Here is a 26,692-nt window from a genome sequence, read left to right as displayed (position 1 = left end):
AGACTGGAAGGCTGTGAAGTTTACGAACAACACTTCGTTTCGCCTTATCTCTCTCTGAGTGCTCAATAAATAGTCGGCAAAATGCGCGCAAGCACCGTTCAGGGTCGGCAATAGTGGTGTCTGCAAACTTAATCGCGACCTTATCATCCTTCTAACCATTTATTTCGCTTGTCCTCATTTGCCAACCTACTGATATCATTATTCTGCTGGATAATTCGGATGTTATCGCGCTCGTCTGCTAATTTACTGACCAGTCTGCTTCTTTTTGGTTTATGTATAGCCGGCGTTCAGAGACGATTAAGTCTTTGGGTCGATCCAGACAAACGATTGTGGGTAGTGGTCTGAGGATATAGAAACTACTGCTCTCCAAGTTGCGTAGTTAATCAGACCGGGGCTCCCTATTGCGATATCTGAAGAGCTGGCGCTGTCATCCATAATCCGTGTGGGGTCGTCATCATTTAGTGTGCAGAAGGCGGATTCGTCAATTTGTTCCGTCATTAACGTGACTCTCTGGTCTTTCCCTAGACTAGAGTAAGATTTATTAAAGTTGATTTTATTGTATACAATTTTGCAACGAACATGTACTATTTAATGTCTCAATCTCAACTTAACAAATGTGAGACGAATTTTCAAGGGCAGTACAACTATTTAGGAAATAAGCCTTGGAAACCAGCTATTGAACGTGTATGTGAAGTATCTGCATTAAAACAATACCGTCATGCTGATTGCATGACGGAAACAACTATCTTCAGAGAATCACTGGATATATACAGTACTTCTGCATACGAAGGTATAACATGCATCGAAACAAACTTCCGAAAAGAACACAACGATTCATCGTCATCCTGGGAACTGGATTATAAGAAAATAAATAGTAAGTTGGTGAAGCCTTTTGATTTTACAATAATAAACAACACGAAGAATATAAAAAAACTTCAGAAGGATGTCGATATAGTGAAGGCCAAGTATATTGAGTTAAGAGAACTAAATTTTCATAATGCACCTGGACATACCTCATTCATTATAATTCTAATAAGCATCTTTGATTACATTAATTATAAATATTGTAATAAAAATTAGAATTTCTCCTACGGTGTCTTATAGCGGCCGGCAGAATGTTCAAACTAATTAAACATATAAACTTATGCAATCACAAGTATGTATACTTCATGTGTGTTTTAGATAAATTAAACTCTTCTTTAGGAAAAAATGTTTGTAATAAAAACAAAAATACCAACATCTGTATTAATTATGTTTGTATTCCTTATTCTTAATTATTTAGATTTAAATTTCACACTTACTTACTCTCTTATCATATGTATAGATAATTAATTTATTATGATAAGACATACATAAGACATATGCGTAAAACATCCCTTAATATTTATATTTAATACGCTTTATAAGTATTTTCTTTTTTATTTTCATAAATTAGAAAGTTCAGAATACAACATACCCTACCACATTGCGAGTAAATTGCAATAAGTTAAATAGTTATATTTATGAGATTGATGTTTGACTAACTGATGAATGTACTGCTCAATATAACAACACATAGTTAAATTTTTGTATATATAAAATTTGTGGAGTAAAATTTTATAAAAAGCTTATCAGTGAATAGCATGTACCTCTTCCAAAGAAATTCAACTGTCTAATATTATGGACAGACAACATCGGCGCAGGTGTTACTAACTTTAAGATATAATCAAAATACCGTTTCTATTAGTGTTGTGTAGGGTATATTTAGACTGAATTGATATCAACAATTATCGTTTATATTAAGTGTTAATTTAAGCATCAGCACAATTCCTTTGGTTGAGGTTGCTATAGCTTAAGTGGTTAGGATGTTGATCATTAAGCATTATTTGGTTAGTGAGCCCCTGGTTCGATCCACAGCCGCTGCCTATCAACAACACAGCGCCCTCCTTCGGCGGTATACTCTATAGCATTAAATCGTTGCTAAAGTAAAATATATAAATTGGCTATAAAAATAAATCTTAGTGTGAATGCGCCTACTCAACACCAGAGGCCCTGCAACACTGTTCTAATAATAAACAGAAAGTGCAATTACAGAGTTGTAAATTAACAAAGCTTTCTTCTATATTTCACTTTCACTCTATTCCTTTCCAATAAAAGTAACACGGTCTATGTATTTATAGGCATTAATGCCTTCTACTTCTATGAAAAAACAAAGATTAATAATGTCCTTTTGCTGAAATCTCAATCACTAACAAAGCATTTAAAAACAAACTATTGAAAATAGTATTTGTCTTATAAATAAATGGGTATTGTAAAATTCACATTACAAATGTATTATTCAAATAAAAATTTAAAGAAAATCGCTAAAAGAAAGGCATACGTAAATGTTTTAAAATCACTAGATTGACAATATTTGTTTTGATTCGTGAGTTATTAATATACACATTTCTTTCAAAAATGTAAAATTTATCAAATATTCGTATTCTTTTATTTGTTTACATTTTGATTAATCTACCATATGCTGTGAAAATATTTTTGATATTACATATGTTTGTATGTTTGTTTGCAAATTTTTTACTGAGGAAAAAATATCCTGTAAAATCAAAAATTCTCTATCAACGAACTGTTAATTTTATCGCTCTCTCTCTCTCGTTGCAAGTTTTAAAAATCACGTTTTAAAAAGTAACCTTTCACAAGTAAAATCTATATTATAAACATTAATTTAAATAAGTAATACGTTTAATATATACTTTTCTTTACTACAAAATCAAAAGTAAAACAAAAGTAAATTTTAGAATCTTTCAAGTGTTTTTTATAACACTGCAGTATCTGAAAAGTAATTGCGCGATTTAAGTTTTAGCCAAAAATTGCGTATCTCTAGACCTATGTGCTGCATCGTTTCATATTGAAATATAATATCAAACAAAAATATTAAAATTTTTTGAACGTTAGAGTTTGTGTTTGTTGGGTTTTATATTTTTTAACTAATAGATTCTCACGACTTAGGTTTTTGACGGCAGACTTAGGTTTTGTCATACTCAAATTTACTTCTATGTATAAATATTCTATGATCAGTAACTCAAAATAACTTTTAACTATTTATGCCCTACACCACTTTAGTGAGGAGGGTATATTGGGTTTGTGCTGATGTTTGTAACATACACAAATATTCGTCCCACCTTAAAGTATACCAATCGGCTTAGAATAATTTTATGAGTCGAATAAAGTTAAAAAACATGTTAGAGTGCTATATTCGGCTGGGCCGAATCTTAAATACCCTCCACCAGCTACTTTAATATTTCTAATTTATCAATTATTTGTATAAATGAGATTTCTTGTGTCTTAAATAAAAAAAATTCCAAGATTTAAATCTATTACAATTCCAAGATTTATTGAACATTAGAAACGCCTTTATCATTATATTTTTATAGCGCTTAGCGTAATTTTCATGTATGCGTGTGTGTGAAAGATTTAAGGATTTTGAAAATACATAAACATTTTTAATTTTGTTCTACACAAATTGATAATGTTAAATACGCTTAAAGCGTTTTTAGGGGCTGGACCTAGTATGGGAGATAGGAGCAATTATAGACCGATCGTAAAATGACCAAATATGGACCGATCGTGAAACAATTTTATAGTGTAGTTTATGTGCGTTTTTTCTGATTTTCGGGAGGGAAGCTTGTATGGGAGCTATGACCAAGGAAGGGCCTATCGTGAAAGTTACGTGCGTTTAAGTGATTTTCGGGAGGTGACCTTGTATGGAAGCTATGACCAATTATAGACCGATCCAAAAATGGTAATATTTTTGTATATAAGAGCAACACTTGTACCAAATTTTATATGGATATCTTACTTTAATAATGAGTTATACGCATTTAAGTGATTTTCGGGAAGGAACCTTGTGTGGGTGCTATGTCCAATTATGAACCGATTGCAAAAAAAATTCACAGTAATACTTATACCAAATTGTATATCGATATCTTAGTTTAGTAGGGACTTTGTATGGGAGCTATGACCAATCGGAAAAAATTTTCATAGTAGTGTTTATTTATGTGAGAGCAATACTTGTACCAAATTTTATATGGATATCTTAATTTAGTAATGAGTTATGCGCGTTTAAGTAATTATCGGGAGGGGACTTTGTATGTGAGCTATCACCAATTATGGGCCGATCGGAAAAAATTTTCATAGTAATATTTAGTTATGTAAGAGCAATACTTGTACCACTTGTATATCGATATCTTAATTTAGTAGGGAGGGGACTTTGTATGGGAGCTATGACCAATCGGAAAAAATTTTCATGGTAGTGTTTATTTATGTGAGAGCAATACTTGTACCAAATTTTATATGGATATCTTAATTTAGTAATGAGTTATGCGCGTTTAAATGATTTTCGGGAAGGGACCTTGTATGGGAGCTATGTCCAATTATGAACCCATTCAAAAAAATTTTCCTCTGAGTGAATTCTATAGACATAAGATTTTAATTTCTAAGATTTTAATTTTGTGAAGACATTGCGACGGAAGTTATTAACAAAAACCCCATTTACCGGGAATTGACTTTTGTATGGGAGGTATATGAAATTGTGGAGCGATTCTGGCGATTTCGCGCAGAGATTAAGCTCTTGTAATGAAACGTTTGTATGGTGATTTTTATGAAATTATCTCGCATAGTTTTCGAAAATTACATTTGAATGTGTAAAAATGTTTGTTTTTTGATTCATAACTTTTCCCGATGTGAACCGATTTTGCTCATTTTCAATACCAAACAACTTAGGAAAATTAAGAATATTTTGAGTGAAAATTAATTTTATCATTAATCTAAATCGGAGGTACTACTTTCATTGTTTCTTAAATAAAATTAATTTAAAAAAATCTTAAAAAAGTTAAATTATCTATAAAATTAATTTTTAAGAAGATTTTGAACTGAAAAAGATTTAACCATATAATAGTACATATAGGCGAAACTGAAGGGGTTTTCAAAGAAAAATTTTTATTCTCTTCACACAGACGAGCTCTGAGAGAATAAAACAAAGTTGTGAGTACTTAACGCACTCACTAAACATCAAATTTTCTTCGCAAAATTGCGAAATATTAGCACTTATTAGTTTTTCTTATCACTTAAACTTAATGTTTATTATTTTTTCAACAATTTTCATTTATTTAAAACCCCGAAAATAATTTATATTTTACAAACGAAAAAAAGATATTTTTTATACTTTAACATTTTATTTTAATTAATATTGAAAAATGAAAAGCTGTACATTTTTGTATTGAAAATTAAAAAAGTATTTTACATACTTTTTTTAATTCAACAAAAAAAAAAAAAAAGACGTGTTTATAATATGTTTTGAGATAAAATATCTTTTCAAAAAAATAACTAATATTTTCATTTACTGCCATATTAAATTTCATTTATAACACATAAAGAACAACGTCCAAAAAATACATTTTTTATTTAGTACCTTTTGAACAACTGTGTTTATTTTTTTGCTTCTACTAATACATTCTCACCAGTTAGGTCTTTGACAGGGGACTTCCTGTCCCTGCGGAGTTCTGAATTTTAAAAATTTTTATAATTGTTGAACTTTTAATATTAAATTTAACTTATTTCAACATAATTCTATCTGTTCATCAACATTCCTTTTAATTTCAGTCCATTTTAAACTTTCGGGAATGATTTTAACTGCAATTATTGAAATATTGCTCGAAATTTGGCCCAAAAATCGGTAGATTATCATTATCAGTAGACAAATATAAAACTTTTTCATCTCAAAATCTTCTCAAAAATTATTTTTATAGATAATTTAACATTTTGAAGAAATTGTTTTCATATTTTCTTAATCTTATTTAAGAAATGGTGCTATACGGCCAATAAAATTTTGAAAAAACAAATTTTAGCATTAAAAATAAATTAAAAAGAATATTTTTATATTTAAAATGTAATTTCTAATCAATTTTTTTTTTAAAGAAATAGTCGAAAAATCCGATTTAAAAAATCATTTTTAAGGGGGTGCTAATGTTTTGACCTATGAAATTTTGAATAATATGAATTTTTTTTTAATTTTTTCTTTAATTTATATTATACAAATTTTTTTGTTAGAGTTTTTAAAGACCTACAAAAACTATAAACAAAAAGTGTAATATCTTTCAAATTTGCCTTTTTTTAATAACTGGAACTACTTTAAAGAAAACATCAATAAGGGAGTGCTTTAGTTTTGGCCGATACTGTTTATACTTTGTTGGGTTTCAGATGAACATTTCTTGGTGTTACACACAGATGACAAAGTTATATATACCATCTATCACCACTGATGGTGGTGGATCAAATGCTTTTTTTTTCAATAATTCTCATTTTTAACATACTGACTGTGTAGGGTATCATATGGTCGGCTATGCCCGACTATACAATCATTCTTGTTTTCTTTTCGAAGCAATAATTTACAACAAAATGGCATCGATTTGTTGCTGCATATTTTGTTATAAATTTATACCATTTTTATTGCATATTTTGCATATTTTTCTTTATATTATATTATATATTTTTACATTAAATTTTAAAATTTACTTATTTGGACTTTATTAAATAAATTCTAAAAATTTTTCTTAACAACAAAATTTTGTTAGTTTTATAACCACCTTAAAGCATCTGCTCTGAACCAGTTTCATGGTATGTCTATCTGTGTGGCCACATAAACAAATAACTCGACGAAATTTTCGCAAACACATCTCTCATCCTAGCCCTATACAAAATATCCTTCAGAAAATAGCTTTAACGTCCATAATTTACTTAAAAATATTACCATACGATAAAATTCGAAATATAGGTTATACAAACACCCTCTCATGGCTCACGAACCTTTTACGTAAGAAAAAACAAGAATTTGATAGATAATGAACAGGAAAAGACTTTTCAGGAATTACGAATTCCATTGTTTTTTTATTGGTTTGTTTTATTTTTTAATTTAGTTTGCAAATGTATTTATTCCTCGCAAATTTATGTCGGTAATTTGTTTGTTTATTGGATTTTTTTTTATTTGGTGATTCTTCTTCGACTTTTGCAATCGAAACAAAAGTCACCCTACGGCATTTTGAAAATGCCTTTGACATCTCAAGAACTTTCTTTGACAGCTCAAGAATTTGAGCAAATATTGTCGAAATTCAAATCATTATCCGCCAAGTTTCTCCTCAAAGTTCATTAATGCCCCACAGATGGACATACCGAGAAACTGGTTCAGAGAAGATGCTTTAAGGTGGGTATAGGACAAACTTAGTATTTTGTTGTTAGTATTTTGTTGTTAATTAAAAAATGTTTTTTATTCAGTTTTTGCAAAGATACAAATTTTTCAAATTGCAATAAAAATTTTATTTATGAATATTTTTTAATGAAATTTTGCAGATAGGTAGATTTTTTTACTCAATAAAATAAAAATTTCGAATTTTCTTATTAGAAATCCCTGAATTCCCAAAAAGATTTAGCTCCTGCTAAACCTTCGGAGTCCAATATTTCAACGGTAACCTTACCTCCAGTCTTGGATGAAGTAGCAACCATGGATATAACTGAAGTGCTATCTATAGTTCCACTGCCGACCGAATCATTCATCAAACACGCCATAAAAGTCCGATGTGCAAAAATAAGAATCACACCTTGTGATCTTGTCGGAAGTTTGAAAAATTTAATATGGAAAATAGATTCCGTATAGTGGCGTTATATAAAATTTGTTATCAATGTTTGTCTAGTGGCCATATTCGTAAAAACTGTAAAAGTAGGGGTAGCTGCAAGTATTGCAAAGAAACCTACCATTTCCTTCTGAATCCCAAGGCCAAGGCTACGTAGCCTAGAGAACATCAGGCCACTTCGTTTGTCAATGTACAAATGCAACAAGAGGCAGCTCTTTCGCCAACACTGCAAATACACCTCTGTTTGCCACACGGGAAAATTTTGGTGAGATCAGTTTTGTTTCTTAACTGAAGATTCCTGTTGTGAAGATTGAAAATCACGAATATGGCAAGTTGAAGATCGAGTCCCGGTTCGAAAGTACTCAACGCCTTGTTACAAAATGAATCGTATAAAAACTCCGCAAATCTCCGTGTCAGAATTAGTTTTAGAACCTTTTAAAGGGCTACAATTAGCTGCTCCAACATTTCATCTTTCCGGTCAGGTAGCGTTGGTTCCGGGGCATGGAGTTGCTATGATGATGATGAAAGGCAGGATTTTACAGAGCCCAATATACCATTTTCGGATGGATTATATCGGGATTGTCGCCGTATTAGGTTAAAACCTTAATTATTGAGTCTTTATGATTCAACCCGGGTCCTTAATGGCTCGCCTAGGTTCCTTAATTACACACCTTAAATAAAACTAGAGTCCTTAATGACTTAATTTAATTTGAAAAAATAATGTAAATTATTGTTTAAATAAAAATTTCTTATTAGAAATCCCGGAATTCCCAAAAAAATTTTTAAAAATCCCAAGAATGGGATTTTTTGTTTTTTTGCCTATTATATCCATGCCAGGGGCGGGGTTATCGAAACCCGTTACAAAATGATTAAGAACATATTGGGTCATATAAAACAGGTCACTATAATTTGATATCGACTATGCGATTTGAAAATTTTTGCTCAAAATTGAATTATCCATAAAAATAGGGTTTTTTATGGACCTGGTCCCCTCGGTATCAAAAATTTTTAGGTTTTGTTTCATTTTATGTAAAGTCAGCTTTCCAAAAAGTATAAATTCTATATACATCTTCTTAGAAACATTTTAGATAACTTAAAAAGAAAAAGATATTTTTTTCCCAATAAAAAATGGCAAAAAATCGCCTTTTATTAATTTTTTAAATTAAAATGCCTATAACTTTGGACTCAGTCATGATTTTTACATAATTCTTTCACTGCTTGATATATAAACTTGTTGTTAAGCGAATAAAAGAAAATCGGGAATATTTGGACCCGCTATTATCAAAAAACTAAAGTAAGGACGGTAAAAATTTTAAAATTTTAATTTTCAAATACGAAGTTCTTCTAAACTATAAGAGATAATTTACTGCTACATTTTACAAGTTCTCTATGAGGAGATTCTATAAATCGGAACTCAACTGAATCGTTTTAAAAATGTAACATTTAATTCAAAATATAAACTCGACAACACCTCCTCTTTGAACATACCAAATTTCATTAAAATCGGATTAACCGTTTAGAAGTTACCGAATTATTTCCCTCTTTTTTCCTATACCACTGTGCGCCTTCGGAGTCCAATATTTCAACGGTAACCTTAACTCCAGTATTAGATGAAGTAGCAACCATGGATATAACTGAAGTGCTATCTACAGTTCCACCGCCGACCGAATCATTCATCAAACACGCCAGAAAAGTCCTATGTGCAAAAATAAGAATCACACCTTGTGATCCTGTCGGAAGTTTGAAAAATTTAATATGGAAAATAAATTCCGTATAGTGGCGTTATATAAAATTTGTTATCGATGTTTGTCTAGTGGCCACATTAGTAAAAACTGTAAAAGTGGGGGTACCTGCAAGTATTGCAAAGAAACCTACCATTTCCTTCTGAATCCCAAGACCAAGGCTACGTAGCCTAGAGAACATCAGGCCACTTCGCACAGTGGGGCAGAATGGAAATTTTTTGGAAATAAATCTGGCATTTCTAAACGGCTGATCCGATCGGGAGCGTAGCCAAGGAGTATTCGAGTTTAAGTTTTGAAGATGAACCCCGCAGATGCCCCAGGGACGGAGCTGTGGCGGCTCAAAGTAGGGTACCTACGACATGTAAAATTTTTAAACTCGTGCCATTTTTTGGTTTTTCACCCAAATACAAAGATTTATATTTTCTGAAAGCGCTCAACGAGATCTTGAAAAAACATGCTTGGACATACTACTTATCTCTTATAATATCCGAGTTATAGGCATTTAAAAATTTAGTGATACAAAATTTACCATACCTTGGTCCGTCTTTTTTTGAATATCGGGCGTAATTTTGGACCAAATGGACTCAATTTTTTCTTGTTAGACAACAAAATTTCCAATAATTTACAAAAAATTTCAGATCAATATCATTTACAGATCCAAAAATATACGTTTTTTAATTTAAAAATTCAAAAAATTTTAGATTTTTGTCGTTTTTTTGCCCAAAATGTGTCTTAACTTTTTTATTAATAAAATAAAATTTTCTTTAAGAACATATGTATAACAATTTTATAGTTTTCTAAAAGGTATCTTTACGCAGAACGCTTTGGCGTAAAAAACTTGTCCTATTTTTTGAAAATGTTGCCACTGCGTCCTTCCGAATATGACCTATTTTTTATAAAAACTTCAACTTTGGGCGACATGTTCTAAAATCCCAAAGCTGGGATCAGAAAACTGAAAGCAGTTTTGGAAAACTCAATATGTTTTCTATTTACTCCAAAAGTATTTTCCCAGCCCTGAAAGAAATGTGGACTCTATGGGCAAAAATGTAAAAAATCCCATTTTTGGGATTTTCATTCATATTTTTGGGAATTGCGGAATGACCTTTGACCTTTTCAATTTCTTTTTTTGCATTTTCTTATTTGAAATGACAAATTTAACAAGCGTTGAAGATTTCATTGAATTTTGTTCATAAATAAAGATTTTGTCATATATTACATATTTGTTAAATTTCTAAAACTATGATTTATATCAAAATTTTAATAGGGTCGCAGATAGCTACAACAATTTAGTCCATATTTATCCCTAAATATCTTTTTAGTTAGATATGGAAATTCTCGACCCTTTACAAAAAATTTCAAGCCAATATTTCAATTACATTCAAAAATATGTTCATTTAAACCTGTATCCTTTAATTTCATATTTTTCATATTTTAGTATTAAATATGACAGAACATATTTAAAATAGAAAATAGGTAAACTATTTTCTATTTGTTTGCTTATCCTTATAATTGAAAGGTCCTATTATGCTTTAATTTTCAGAAATTTATAACTATTTGTTACCTATTTTTTTCGACAGATCATTTCGTTCTGTTTCGTTTATGATCATGTAGGTAAAAATATACAGATAATGATAATTTCTATTCATTCACTAATAAGAAATATCAATGACTGAATTACAGGTTATAGTAATATAGTCCTAAATGTTAAGAGGTAGACAGTTCGTAATTTTTTACTTTGGAATACCTGTATCGGAAATGACAAGATTACATTAAAGTACGAAGAGTTGTGTTCCGTTTTATGGAGTGTATCTTCAAAAGGGCCAGAAAGAATTGAAGACATTTCAAATTATATAAAAACTACATATAGTAGAAAAGTAGACAAAACAGGCATGTCAAAAATTTAAAACTTTTTGATGTAAAAAGTAAGTCTGTGGATGGAAATCAAAAGAAATTTCGATTAAAATTTTGTAGTTGGATGGAAACTACTACGGAAATCTCAACTTACAACACATCAGCAGGAGCGCCTTGCAAGTCATACGAAGACTTATGTTCAAGGTCACACAAAAACTTTTTTCAATCTCAAATGAGGAAATTGCTGATACATTTAACGAAATGCTGGAAAAGGAAAACCAACCTATGGATGCCGTACATATTGCAACTATTCTTCCTAATGCATCACCAAAACGACTTAAGCGAATTGTGGAAAGTATACCAACTCCTGTCGAAAAATCACAATCAAATTTTACTGAAGAGGAAGCAATAGCGCTTATGTTGAAACTGGGTCTCAGTCGAAATAAGTACCAAATACTAAGGAAAGCTCTGCATAAAAAAAGCCACAATATATTACCATCATACAAGGCGATCCAGAAAAAAAACAAACTACCATCACCTATTGCTGTTAATGATGTGGAAGCTTGTATTGATATATCATCTTTGCTCGAAAACACAGCATCAAGAATTGTGTCAGACTTTTCAGAAGACCAACTAAGGAAAATTCATAACTGTGATGTTATCTTAATATGTAAGTGGGGATGTGACGGTTTATCAGCACTTCCAGAATACAAACAAGCTTGTGGAAGTCGGACATTAGCAGACTACAAAAGTGTATTTATGTCATCATTAGTGCCATTACGAATTCGTTCTTATTCCCTTAATCCATCATCGTCAAGCATCGGAAATTCATTTGAAGATATATGGATCAATACAACTCCGGGTTCAAAAAATTTTTGTAGACCCATTGGATTTGAATATATAAAGGAGTCAAAGAAAACAACAAAAGATTTAGTGGAATATTTAAAAGATGAAATAAATGCACTGGTGCCCATTTGCATAAAAATAAAGGAATTCTCTATTAACGTATCATAAGCTTAACAATGATTGATGGAAAGGTCAGCAATGCCATAACAGAAACTTCTTCCTTCTGGAGATGCTCAAATGTAATGACAAAAAGTCGCAAATCTCAAATATAAACAAAAGCAGAAGTATTAATGAAGAAGTCCTGTCTTTCGGAATTTCACCACTTCATGCCAGAATACGATTTTTGGATTACTTTTTACACATAGCATACGACCTCAAATATAGAAGTGTGCCAGAGAATCTTACCTAATCAACAAAAAATAATGAAGAATTGAAAGAACTGAGAGCTGCGGAAAAAAGCAGAATCCAAGAAGAATTTAAGGTTCAGATGGGATTAAACATCGACAAACCACTTCCAAGTTGCGGTAGTAAAAATGACGGTAATACGGCGAGAAGATTTTTTCGTGATTTTGAAATTACTTCAAAAATAACTGGAATCGACAAGGAGTTGCTTCGAAGAGTTAACACTATTTTAATGACACTGAATAGTAAACATAAAATTAATTATGTACGGCATCCATAGGTTGGTTTTCCTTTTCCAGCATTTCGTTAAATGTATCAGCAATTTCCTCATTTGAGATTGAAAAAAGTTTTTGTGTGACCTTGAACATAAGTCTTCGTATGACTTGCAAGGCGCTCCTGCTGATGTGTTGTAAGTTGAGATTTCCGTAGTAGTTTCCATCCAACTACAAAATTTTAATCGAAATTTCTTTTGATTTCCATCCACAGACTTACTTTTTACATCAAAAAGTTTTAAATTTTTGACATGCCTGTTTTGTCTACTTTTCTACTATATGTAGTTTTTATATAATTTGAAATGTCTTCAATTCTTTCTGGCCCTTTTGAAGATACACTCCATAAAACGGAACACAACTCTTCGTACTTTAATGTAATCTTGTCATTTCCGATACAGGTATTCCAAAGTAAAAAATTACGAACTGTCTACCTCTTAACATTTAGGACTATATTACTATAACCTGTAATTCAGTCATTGATATTTCTTATTAGTGAATGAATAGAAATTATCATTATCTGTATATTTTTACCTACATGATCATAAACGAAACAGAACGAAATGATCTGTCGAAAAAAATAGGTAACAAATAGTTATAAATTTCTGAAAATTAAAGCATAATAGGACCTTTCAATTATAAGGATAAGCAAACAAATAGAAAATAGTTTACCTATTTTCTATTTTAAATATGTTCTGTCATATTTAATACTAAAATATGAAAAATATGAAATTAAAGGATACAGGTTTAAATGAACATATTTTTGAATGTAATTGAAATATTGGCTTGAAATTTTTTGTAAAGGGTCGAGAATTTCCATATCTAACTAAAAAGATATTTAGGGATAAATATGGACTAAATTGTTGTAGCTATCTGCGACCCTATTAAAATTTTGATATAAATCATAGTTTTAGAAATTTAACAAATATGTAATATATGACAAAATCTTTATTTATGAACAAAATTCAATGAAATCTTCAACGCTTGTTAAATGTTGCCACTGCGTCCTTCCGAATATGACCTATTTTTTATCAAAACTTCAATTTTGGGCGACATGTTCTAAAATCCCAAAGCTGGGATCAGAAAACTGAAAGCAGTTTTGGAAACATATTGAGGTTTCTAACTAAAAAATTAAATTTGTCATTTCAAATAAGAAAATGCAAAAAAAGAAATTGAAAAGGTCAAAGGTCATTCCGCAATTCCCAAAAATATGAATGAAAATCCCAAAAATGGGATTTTTTACATTTTTGCCCATAGAGTCCACATTTCTTTCAGGGCTGGGAAAATACTTTTGGAGTAAATAGAAAACATATTGAGTTTTCCAAAACTGCTTTCAGTTTTCTGATCCCAGCTTTGGGATTTTAGAACATGTCGCCCAAAGTTGAAGTTTTGATAAAAAATAGGTCATATTCGGAAGGACGCAGTGGCAACATTTTCAAAAAATAGGACAAGTTTTTTACGCCAAAGCGTTCTGCGTAAAGATACCTTTTAGAAAACTATAAAATTGTTATATGTTCTTAAAGAAAATTTTATTTTATTAATAAAAGAGTTAAGACACATTTTGGCCAAAAAAACGACAAAAATCTAAAATTTTTTGAATTTTTAAATTAAAAAACGTATATTTTTGGATCTGTAAATGATATTGATCTGAAATTTATTTGTATATTATTGGAAATTTTGTTGTCTAACTAACAAGAAAAAATTGAGTCCATTTGGTCCAAAATACGGTATTCAAAAAAGGCGGACCAAGGTATGGTAAATTTTGTATCACTAAATTTTTAAATGCCTATAACTCGGATATTATAAGAGATAAGTAGTATGTCCAAGCATGTTTTTTCAAGATCTCGTCGAGCGCTTTCACAAAATATAAATCTTTGTATTTGGGTGAAAAACAAAAAATGGCACGAGTTTAAAAATTTTATATGTCGTAGATACCCTACTTTGAGCCGCCACAGCTCCGTCCCTGGGGCATCTGCGGGGTTCATCTTCAAAACTTAAACTCGAATACTCCTTGGCTACGCTCACGCCAAATTTTATCCCGATCGGATCAGCCGTTTAGAAATGCCAGATTTATTTCCAAAAAAAGTTCCATTCTGCCCCACTGTGCCACTCTACTTCACTTAGCCCAATGGATTTATGGACTAACCCTATTGAAGTGGCCCAATTTCTTGGCTTGGACCTAAATACAGAACCCCCGTATTAAAATTGTATAGTTTAAGCTGTTACAACAACAACATTATTTATTGATTTCAGCAAGACCTTCGATACGTTATCGCATGAAAAGTTAATTAGCATATTAGACAGAATTGGAATCAGGGGAAAACTCTAAAATGGTTTGAAAACTACCTAGAATGCAGGACCTACAGAGTAAAAATCGCAAATAATTTTAGCCGTGAAATTAAATTTCAGTATGGAGTACCTCAAGGATCTAAACTATGCCCCATCCTATACATAATATACGCCAAAAATATGCTAAAGAATCTGAAAGACAGTACAATAATAGTAGCTGATAAAAGCATACACTCCGCCACAAATCAAATGCAATGGCAATTGGATATTGCTACAAAATGGTGCCATGACAACGGCTTAATCATAAATGCAACAAAAACTAAAATAATGCATATATGCATTATTGTCTTGGTTTTATATATAAACCCGAGACATCTCATTGATATACCCATTGCTATAAAATTTCACAACACAGAATGTTTACACAAAAAAGGACAACATGTAACAATAGATCCGAATACATGCACAACATACATTGAAATGGTAAAATCTTATAAATACCTTGGCGTTTACGTTGACAACAGCTTTAAATGGAAACTACAAATGGAAGATGTAAGAAAAAACTACGTAAAGCTTCATATATGTTATTCCATTTGAGTAACTGTGCAACATAGTGTACTCAGGCAAGCATACTATTCACTTGCTGAGTCGTACATAAGAAATGAAATTTCCGCCTGGGGAAGCGCAAAATACACCAAAAAAAAAGCTCAAGACCACATCCTGAAAATACTTTGGAGAAATCGAAGATGCTCTACAAATACAATAACCATCAAAATCACAACATAACAGCCACAGAATCAACAACAAATACTACAGCTTTATTCCACAATAACAACATAAACACTAGTCACTTGTCCAATATTAACATTGTCACAAACTACAACATAAGCAATTTATCAAGCAACAACAATATGGTAAATCAAACGCTGTTTAAGCGAGTTTTGTTGCGAGCTGCATTTTGGTAATTGCTCCTTTTAATGAATAATACTTTTTTTAACAACGTTAGAATCTAATACCAATTTTATACATCTTTGCTGGAAGATTCTAACGAGTAAACCGTTAACGGTACTTAAATATTGTTTTGCCACCAAATTAAGCTTGTTTTTAACACGGTCTTAAGATATTGATGTTGTCTACGACAAGCACTACGTGCACATTATTTTTTACATAAAAAACCTATTTGGTTTTAAATAAAAGAGATCTACGTCTCATAAAATTTGAAACTTTATTTTGTTTTATTTTCCTAAAAACTTGGACAAATTGGATTGATGCCAAACATTTGGTTCTAGCGAACTGGATTCCTGAATTGAGTACTGGATTTTATTGGCATCTTTTGAAGTCCATCATCCTCAATAATACAGTCCACTGGCAATATATTTATACTTATTTCTACGAAATAATTTAGGTACGTAAATATATTTTGTGAGCAAAAGTGAAGTGATAAAAAACTCGGTTGTTTTAACGCGCACACATACACAAAGTTCTTTTTGTATTTTTTCGTCATTTTTACTTTTAATATTTAATAGAGTGCAATCTATCCCTTAATTAATTTTTTGGAAATTTTCATTTTTTTCTCCGACTGACAATAAATTAAAGTTATTTTTTTATTTTCAATAAATTAGTGTTTTTATATTTTCTTTTGTGCTTCATTTGTTTACAGATTTACATCTGTAAAATATAAAAACAAAATACATATACGGTTAATTCTTGTTCTTCCATTATATTGGTCACCCTACGGTCGGTCAGTTTAGCCATTGACACGTTTGTTGCTTGACATTTAAAACTAATTATAATATTTTTTGTCGTGAATTAGTTCTGATTTTTAATTTCCTTACATTTTATTAATTTTTTTATATTAAACATGTCTGTTACGCCACTAAAGGAATTTATTAGAGCATCGGATGCTCTTGTTACTTTCGGCGCGATGTTTAATGATTTAGGTGAGGATATTCATAACATTTTTACCTTAGAGATACAGGGCGAGGAAATAAGACGATTGTGGGAGGAAGTTAGAACAACTTATACTTCTTGTCAGAAGTTTTTCGAAACTTCTCCCCCCAGTGAATCTAGTGATGTAGATGTGGCAGCGTCTAAATATCAGACCACATACATGGCTTATTTTCAATGTTTAGGCTCTATTAATCAGAAAATGGACAAATTTAAACGTGATTCGAAGAATAGTGATTCTTCAACGGTAAGTTTAAATACTGGCACTTCAGAACACAATCTGACCCCACCCCCTTGTGATGTTGACACATTCGGTGGGGATTATGTTTCTTGGCCTACTTTTAGAGATTTATTCACGGCAATTTATATAAATAGCACGCGGCTTAGTGATATAGAACGACTTTGCCATTTAATACGTAAAACTTGGAAGTTCCACAAGTAAATTAGATGAACTAATCAATGTTCTTGGTAATGATTTATTTGACATAATTGGTATAACTGAAACATGGTTGAAGGATAATATTTCTTCTAATATGATTTCGTTTCCTGGATATGTTATATGTCGCAATGACCGACCTGGCTTTAGGGGAGGGGGAGTTGCCTTCTATATATCAGATAAATTAAAATATAAAATTGTTCTCATGGGTAAGAACTACGGAACTGTTGAATATTTATTCATTGAAGTTTATGGTACTAAGAAAAAGATTTTAATGGGAGTTGTTTACCTTCCCAAGGGAACTAAGAAAGATTTAGAATTATTTGAGAATGAGATTTCAGATCTTCTAGTTGAGTATTCGGATATAGTAATTGTTGGATACTTCAATAATAATATGTTCAATCCATCATGTTCATTACAATTAAGAGAAATGTGTTACAGATTAAACATAATATGTCACCACAATTCTTTACCCACTCACCTTTGTGTAGCATCTGGTTCTACTTCGTTGTTAGATCTTTTTTTAATTTCTCCCAGTATGTTAGTACGTCATTCCGGTCAAGTGCAGATACCTATTATTTCAAGACATTCATTTATTTATATTTCTTTTGATATAGGCATTTTACGCGCGAATAGAGTTATCGAATATTATGATTACAATAATGTTGACCTAACATCACTTAATAATATTGCTTCATTATATGATTGTAATGATATTCTATATTGTACTAGTGTTAATGCACAGGCTGATTTTATGTTCAAATTGTTATGCCATATGCATAGTGCAATTACTTTGAAAAGAAAAGTTATTGGATTAAAGACTCATAATTCTTGGATTAATTCCAAGGAAATTATTGATATCATATCCATCCGAAATATTGCATATAGAAATTATTTGATAACAAGAACTCAAGCTGATTGGAAGCGATTTTGCCGTCTCAGAAATCGTGCAAAAACTATAATGCGTACAACGAAACGTAGAGCACACGCGCGACTTTTTCAAGATAAATCTGCCAAACAGATTTGGAATACTCTAAAAGCTTATGGGCTTGGAGAAAATATAAATGAATTAGATTCAGTTAATGTGAATGAACAAAATAAATATTTTTCGTCTGAACAAGGAAATGATACATCTTGTGAAGTAGTTTTAGATGATCTTCAAATTAATGGTGGATTTTCTTTTAGATCTATTGATTTCTGTGAATTGGTTCTTGCATTTGATTCTGTTAAGTCTAATTGTGTTGGGTGTGATGGGTTTCCTATTGTGTTTTTGAAATTAGTCTTGCCTTTTATTGGTAAATTTTTTTTATATTTTGTGAACAATATTATTATGACCTCAACTTTTCCTTCAGGTTGGAAGATTGGAAAAGTAATACCAATAAAAAAGTCTGGTGGTTCAGTAGAAATGTGTAACTTACGTCCAATATCTATACTTCCTGCGTTCTCTAAAATAGTTGAAATTGTTTTAAAAAATCAGCTTTTGGATTATATTAGTAGTAAATCATTGTTTAATGATGCTCAATATGGATTCCGATGTAAAAGAGATACTACTGCACTTCTGCTTGGAGTCACAGATACTATTCGACAATATAATAGTAAAGGTCATTTAAACATTTTAGTGTCTATGGATTTGACTAGAGCATTTGAAAGGGTGAATCATATAATTCTAATTAAAAAGCTTAGCCAAAAATTCGATTTATCTTATACAGCTTGCAAACTCATTGCATCGTTTTTAAAAGATAGATGGCAGTATGTTGCAATTAATGGTAGATTATCTGGCTTGTTACCCGTTAAAAGTGGTGTACCCCAAGGCTCTGTTCTTGGGCCTTTACTGTTTAACATTTACTTAAATGACATCTTTACGAACATTGATCTTGTCTCTTGTATTCCATTTGCATATGCCGATGATTTAATATTTCTGTTTACTGGTGAGCAACAGTTTGTTGATGTTTTTCAAAATGTAATAAATTATTCTATGAGGAATATTTCAAAATGGATGATGAATAATGGGTTTTTAATTAACACTCTTAAAACCAAAGCTATCTATTTTGGTACATCTACAAATAACATTGACATTAATATAGGTGATATACAAATTGAATTTGTCGACCACTTGCATTGTTTAGGTTTAATTATAGATAATAAACTAAATTTTTTTAAACATTTAAATTTCATGTCATCTAAAGTAAATTATCTATTACGCAATTTATACAGTATTAACATATACTTACCTCTTCACATAAGGATATTAATTATTAATTCCTTGATCATGCCTGTATTTTTGTATGGTATGGAGGTTTATAGTGGTACTTTAGGTTATAACATTCGCAAACTTTTGCTGTTGTTTAACAGAGTTGTTAGATATGTATACACTGTGCGTCGTAATGAACATATTTCAGATTACATATCCAAATTCTTAGGTTGTTCATTTATTAATTATATCCAGTATAGGCTTTTATTATATTTTTATAAGATTTACAGAAATAATAATTTGACATATTTGATGTCGTTTTTTTCATTCACTCATTCAAGACGTAATTGTCAAATCATAATTCCAAAGTTAACTTCGATTTTAGAACGATCATATTACGTGAGAGTTGCACGACTTTTTAATACATTACCAAAAACATTGAAAACTTTTGAATTTTCTTATCATACTTTTAAACGAAAAATTTTTAAATACATGTGTGAAAATGATATTGTCTAGCCTTTTCTTTTGACCTGTTTATAAAATTGAAATTTTGGCCAGAACATAATAATAAAAAATTTTTTAAATTACATACATAGCAATAATTATTCTAATTTTCTAATTATTTGTCATACCTAATTTTATCCTATCTATGTTGTATCTCGTTATTGTTAAATTTGTTCTAGAAATAAGTATGGCACATTATCATTTTTTTATTTTATTCACTTATAAGTGTTTTTTTTTTATACTTTGATTATAGATTTAGGGCCTTATTCATAAGCGAATTTTTTGTTTTATAAGGGTTTGTAAATCAAATTTTTTATAGAAATTTTGTTTTGTATACTTTTATAGGGTAAATGTTGCTTATGAATAAAGGGATTAATTTATTTATTTTATTACTGTATTATAGATTTATTCAGTAGAATTGTTTAACTATAGATGGCCTTTTAGGCTCGGTTATAACGTTCAATAAATAAATAATAATAATAAAAAAAACCGAGGGTGAAGCTAAAGATATCGTATCTAAATATCCCTTAATTAATGAAAGTTTTGACTTAGCCTGGCGCGATTTGAAAGAAACATATGAAAATACTCGTATGTTGGTACATAACCAACTCAAACTTTTATTTGGTCTTCCTTCCTTTGACAAGGAATCAATAACAGCCCTTAAAACTTTACAACGAGGAATTAATAGTTGCCTTACTGCTATTTCTATTTATAAAATTCCTACTGAGAATTGGGACCCAATTATTACTTTCATATGTATTCAGCGTCTGCCTAGGTCAACTGTGATTTTATGGGAACAGGGCGTTAAGGACAAATCTGTGTTGTGTACTTGGCATGATTTTGATAACTTTCTGACGGAAAGAATTCAAACATTGCAATGTCTTCACGACTTTAAAGGGACAAACTCTTCTGACGTGGAATCTTCAAAACATTCTTACGATGCTACTTCTACTAAAATGTCGTGTATCTTGTGTCCTAACCAGTCTCATATTTGGCGAAATTGTCTAAAGTTTAAAAATCTTTCAATAATGGATAGAATTTCTAATGTAAACAAATATAATTGCTGTTATAATTGCCTGTCGAGGACACATAATGTCAGCAATTGTAAAGTTAATAGTAATTGTTTTATTTGCAATAATCGGCACCATTCTATGCTTCATATTCAGCATACAGAAACGCCTTCTGTTTCTACTGAACGCAATTCAGACGCGGTTCTACGAACCACTTACTCGCTACAAAATTATCCAACACCGAATACTTCGAATAATATTATAGCAAACCGTCAAGTTTTTCATACTCGATATAATCAGTTCGTACTCTTAGGGACAGCGACTGTTAATATAAAACATAATAACAATAAGTATCAGGTCCGTGCTTTGATTGATCCGGGTTCGGAATGCTCGTTTATTACTGAGCAATTACGAAAAAGGTTTAACATTTCCTCGCGTTCTACGAATGTTCAAATTTCTGGTGTCAATAATACTGCATCAGTAGTTTCAAGAAATATTTGTTCTTTGAAAATCGGATCTAACTTCGATTCTTCCGTAGAACTAAATATAAATGCATTTGTTTTACCAGAAATATCGACAAATTTGCCTACGACTTCCGTTAACGCCAACATTCAAAAATTATTGCCAAATCTTCGTTTGGCGGATTTTAATCCTTTTGATAGCCGACCTATTGATATCCTTATTGGCGCTGATCTATACCCTTGGATTGTTTTACCGGATATACAACGAAACTTATTAGGGTCGTTATTAGCACAAAAGACGATTTTTGGCTGGATTCTGACAGGTCCAGTTAATCCTAATCAATTTAATTCAGTTATTAACTTTCCGGAATATTCGAATTGGTCGCATAAGAACTGAAATACTTTTATCGAAAAATTTACTTCATTATCACTAAATAAGCTCACTAAAATATGTTTACGTTTTGCCTAATATTTAAGTATTTAGTTTATACAGTTGATGGATCTGTCATAAAACCAACCATGATTCATTCGGCTTAAGATATTACGAATGAATTATTATATTTTAATTTGCTTCATTCGGCTTAAGATATTGCGAATAAATTAATTGTTACAATATGCTTGAGATATTGCAAGGTGGCCGGCAATGTTTAAGCGAGTTTTGTTGCGAGCTGCATTTTGGTAATTGCTCCTTTTAATGAATAATACTATTTTTAATAACGTTAGAATCTAATGTCAATTTTATACATCTTTGCTGGAAGATTCTAACGAGTAAACCGTTAACGGTTAACTTAAATATTGTTTTGCCACCAAATTAAGCTTGTTTTTAACACGGTCTTAAGATATTGATGTTGTCTACGACAAGCACTACGTGCACATTATCTTTTACATAAAAAACCTGCAAACCTTCTACGAGGTAATATTTAGTTTTAAATAAAAGAGATCTACGTCTCATAAAATTTGAAACTTTATTTTGTTTTATTTTCCTAAAAACTTGGACAAATTGGATTGATGCCAAACAAACGCAATATAAACTTCTTATTACAAACAACATATACATCACATCTGTAAACACAAACTACTATTTTAAATATCAAAAATGTTAATAGAAGAAAAAAAATTAATTAAAGAATTTTTCATCAGTTCGCAATGAACATTATATATTTATATATTAATACTCATGAACATTCTATATTAATATTTATTTACATATATTTATATTTTATTATTGCTGTATACAACTAATCTGTTTCATATTATCCTGCTGTCAAGCCCTAAGGCTTAGTGGGTGTAGTAATAAGAATATTTGTAAACATTTTCAAATGATAATTAATAATAAAAAAAATCTCATACAACTATTATCATATTGATCTCTTTTACTATATTTCTATTAATAATCTAAATAAATGTTTGTAATAAGTTTTTATTACCCGACAAAAGTATATAATATTTGACCTCTTATATAAATTTATACATACCTAAGTTCTTGCTTTTGAAAAGATTTATAATCCCAAAAAGTAAAATTAATCTCACTATAGCTACTTGTCATGATAAATGTGTATTCAAAAATATGTTGAAAATATAATTTTTAATATATTATTAGATTGTAAACACATTTTCAGTAATCAGTAAAATACTAAATTTTTTGCAGTAATCAGTAATGAGTAAAATTTACTGAATACTGAAATTTTTTTTCAGTAACCAGTAAAACATTACTGAATACTGAAAATTTTTTCAGTAAACAGTAAAAACTTATTTTTACTGCATTTTTACTGGTACTGTAAAGTACCCATCTATGTTATATATAATAAATTAAATTTTATTAACCATTTAAATTTCATGTCATCTAAAAGTAAATCATCTATTACGCAATTTATACAGTACTAATATATATTTACCTCTTCACATAAGGATATTAATTATTAATTCTTAGATAATTACTGTATTTTTGTATGGTATAAAGTTTTATAGTGGTACTTTAGATTATTACATCCGCAAACTTTTGCTGTTGTTTAACAGTCTTCTACGATATTTATACATACAACGTGAGTCGTAACGAACATATTTCAGATTACATATCCAAATTCTTAGGTTGTTCATTTATTAATTATATTCAGTATATGCGTTTATTATATTTGTATAAGATTTACAGAAATAATAATTTAACATATTTGATGTCGTTTTTTATTCACTTTTTTATACATTGCCAATAACATTGAAAACTATTTGTTTAGCTCCACCACAAAATATTTGCAAATTCAATGAGACGTATTTATTTATTATTATTATTATTATTATTATTTTACCTCGTAGAAGTAAAACAATATTTAGGTACCGTTAACGGTTTACTCGTTAGAATTTTCCAACAAAGTTGTAAATAAAGCTAAATATTTTCAGATTGTGTTGGGTTTAATGTTGTTCGTTTTTTGAGCTGGACCGTTTTATCATGGTTCCCAAAATATTCTGAGTCTATCGATGGCCGATGAGTGGTTACAAATAAGTCTCTTTTTAATATTTTTTTAATTGTACAGTTTTTCTTAGAAAATATATACAACATGAGAATTTGATAGGTTTTTTTGAATCCGCGTCTGACGGTGTACTATATTTGGAACCATTGGATTTAGCTTTTTTTATTATTATTATTTATTTATTGAACGTTATAACCGAGCCTAAAAGGCCATCTATAGTTAAACAATTCTACTGAATAAATCTATAATACAGTAATAAAATAAATAAATTAATCTCTTTATTAGCTTTTAAAACCCTTTCAAATGATAACTCTGATTCGATTATTCTAACGAATGTATCGTTTGGTTTATCATCTTGATTTTTTCTGTGAATTCATGTATTTAGTAAACAAATTCCATATTTATATTTCTAATTTCCTAAATATGATTTTATCTTTTGCATGTGTGGCAACGATTCTCCATATTTGTTTATAAAAAATAAATTTCAATAATTCTTATTTACGTCAAAAAACTTTTCATTGAGAGAGAACGGAGTTGCCTCGTTTTTTTTTTACCATGGTTATAACCATAGTAGAAAAAAGAAGGTAGTGTCATTCTCTCTTTATTTTTTTAAAATAACTTTTGACATGCTTAATGATTATGAAGTTTTCGTAAAAATCGTGCTACCATATAAAATTTCTTGTACAAACATATGTATTTGTTTTGAAGTTTCAAAAATAAATATTTTTAAAATTATTGAAAAATGTTATCAATTAACAGAATACTTTTATTTAAATAAAAAACGGTAACTACCTAATTTTTTGAATTCATTAAAATATTTCAGCACAAATTGCAATATACGGATTTCTTAAGGTTTCTACATAACCCAAATCATCCCAAATTCTCACGTTGTTGTCTGTGGAGGCATAAAAGGATTTTATGGTAATTTCCTGTCCAGCTCAAACTAAATACCTCTTGAACATAAATTTTGAAAATCCTACACAACAAGGTTATTCGAACTTTATAGTGCTGGTCAAAACAATTTGAATATAGTCAGTCCAAAGATTAGGCTATAGTTCAGACTATATATTCTATAGTACAGATTATTGACCACAGTATAGTCCATATTATAGTCAAGTTCAGAGCATTGACTAGTTAGTGTATTGTCCAGGTTATAGACTATTGTATTGGTCAGACTATAGTCCAGACTGTAGTATAGTTCAAACATATACTAGTGAATTGCACAGTTTAGCGCCCAAATGTGTTATGTTAAAAACATTTTTTAAAGAATTTTATTTAATGACTATTTATATCTGATTATTTTGTTACATATATTTTTTTGTATAAGTTAGTCATAGAATCAATGTGTTTTAACAACTCCCATTTTTTATATATTTCTGGTCACTTAATGTTCAGATTTTAATGCATTTTATTATTCTATATTTATTCAAAATTATAAATTAAAAAAATTCAAATCAAAAATTATGAATGAAAATGCCGATAAAAGGGTTCCAAATGAAAAAATATCAGATGAAGCACCAATAAAACGTTGTCCTGCTGCGAATACAATTTAAATGCAACGACGATTTTATATGTAATATTGTCAAATACACAACAAATTTTCTTTCCAATATTTATTATTTTACAATTTTAGAAATTTCATTTTGACAAAACTCATAAACAAACAAAAAAATATTGTGTTTGTTGCCTAAACGCTGTCTCCTTACTTATTACATCATTGTTATAACGTTCAATAAATAAAATAAAATCGAAAAATTAAAATCGACTGCGAAGGAGGCTGTTATTATGACGGTAACTGTAAATCAAAATCAGAATTAAAAGGACTAAAAATGGTATTTTTGAAATTCAAGAGATATACATATTATAACTACAGGACTTTGATAGTTTATTATTGTAAAAGATATGTTCCATTTTTCAAACTTACCCTGATTTCCTCAATATGGTTGCCATATCCATTTTTACACCTGGGTAATTGTCTGTGTAAATGATACAGACGGCGAAAACCTTTTGCTTGTATCGCAGATCTATTTTGTATCTTTTTAGTTCATTTTTATTCTGCTTACATTTTTGGATATTGTTTTGAATGGTAGTCATGGGCATATTTTTTCTAAGCGCATCATCAATAACGCTCTTCAATTGGGAATTTAGCGAAGGATCAGCACTTCCACCTTCCTGTATTGCTAGTCTTATCTGTCGAGAAATTTTTGTAAAAAGTGCTGCTTTCTGTCCATCTTTTGCAGCCTTAATATGTCGAATATTAGCCCATTTTGAGTGTCCCGCCGAGAGAGCATATTTAGCCGTTGAAATGTTCTTTACAGCCAATGTACGACCTATACTTAACGATTTTAATTTCAGAAAATTACCGCTGCACTTATTAACTATTGACAACATGTTTCGCAATCAACTGAATCAAGGTGTAGTCACAAGGTAAAGTCAAAGATAATTGCTATTTGTATTTAAGGTAGGGTTCTATAGTAGAAACGAAAAGTCGATATTTCGACTTTAGTTAAATGTTGATTTTGGACATTGCATTTTGTGAAAAGTCGATTTTTTAGATTTTTGACTTTTTCCGAGTTTTTCCGACTTCTTTAGAGTTTTTGACTTTTTCCACCTTTTTT

The 26,692-nt window shown here is 30.2% G+C and overlaps 1 protein-coding gene across 5 annotated transcripts; it reads right to left on the bottom strand.

The window, feature by feature from the left end:
- Nucleotides 1-701: 701 nt before the first annotated feature.
- Nucleotides 702-26,692, bottom strand: LOC124420508 (probable transcriptional regulatory protein THA_1246). 5 transcript variants are annotated; one of them, XM_046953516.1, is made up of 2 exons: nucleotides 25,999-26,692; nucleotides 702-852 (listed from the first exon to the last, which is right to left on the bottom strand). In XM_046953516.1, the coding sequence occupies exons 1-2, from the start codon at nucleotides 26,463-26,465 to the stop codon at nucleotides 717-719; spliced, it is 603 nt and encodes a 200-aa protein (XP_046809472.1). In that variant the 5' UTR covers nucleotides 26,466-26,692; the 3' UTR covers nucleotides 702-716. The 5 variants fall into 5 exon arrangements, with proteins under 5 accessions (XP_046809472.1, XP_046809479.1, XP_046809493.1 ...); XM_046953523.1 differs by lacking the exon at nucleotides 702-852 and adding an exon at nucleotides 7,387-8,332 and having other exon boundaries at nucleotides 25,999-26,688; XM_046953537.1 differs by lacking the exon at nucleotides 702-852 and adding an exon at nucleotides 8,306-8,351 and having other exon boundaries at nucleotides 25,999-26,688.

The sequence above is a fragment of the Lucilia cuprina genome, chromosome 2, assembly GCF_022045245.1.
Source record: "Lucilia cuprina isolate Lc7/37 chromosome 2, ASM2204524v1, whole genome shotgun sequence".
Classification (NCBI taxonomy): domain Eukaryota; kingdom Metazoa; phylum Arthropoda; class Insecta; order Diptera; family Calliphoridae; genus Lucilia; species Lucilia cuprina.
This window is presented reverse-complemented; position numbering and strand designations above follow the sequence as displayed.

Bases quoted from the DNA above. Each gene is read 5' to 3' on its own strand.
- LOC124420508 (XM_046953516.1), bottom strand. From the start codon at position 26,465: ATGTTGTCAATAGTTAATAAGTGCAGCGGTAATTTTCTGAAATTAAAA. The intron at 853-25,998 runs GTAAGTTTGAAA...CTTATAATCCAG, and splicing joins ACCATATTGAGGAAATCAGG to TTCCCAGGATGACGATGAAT.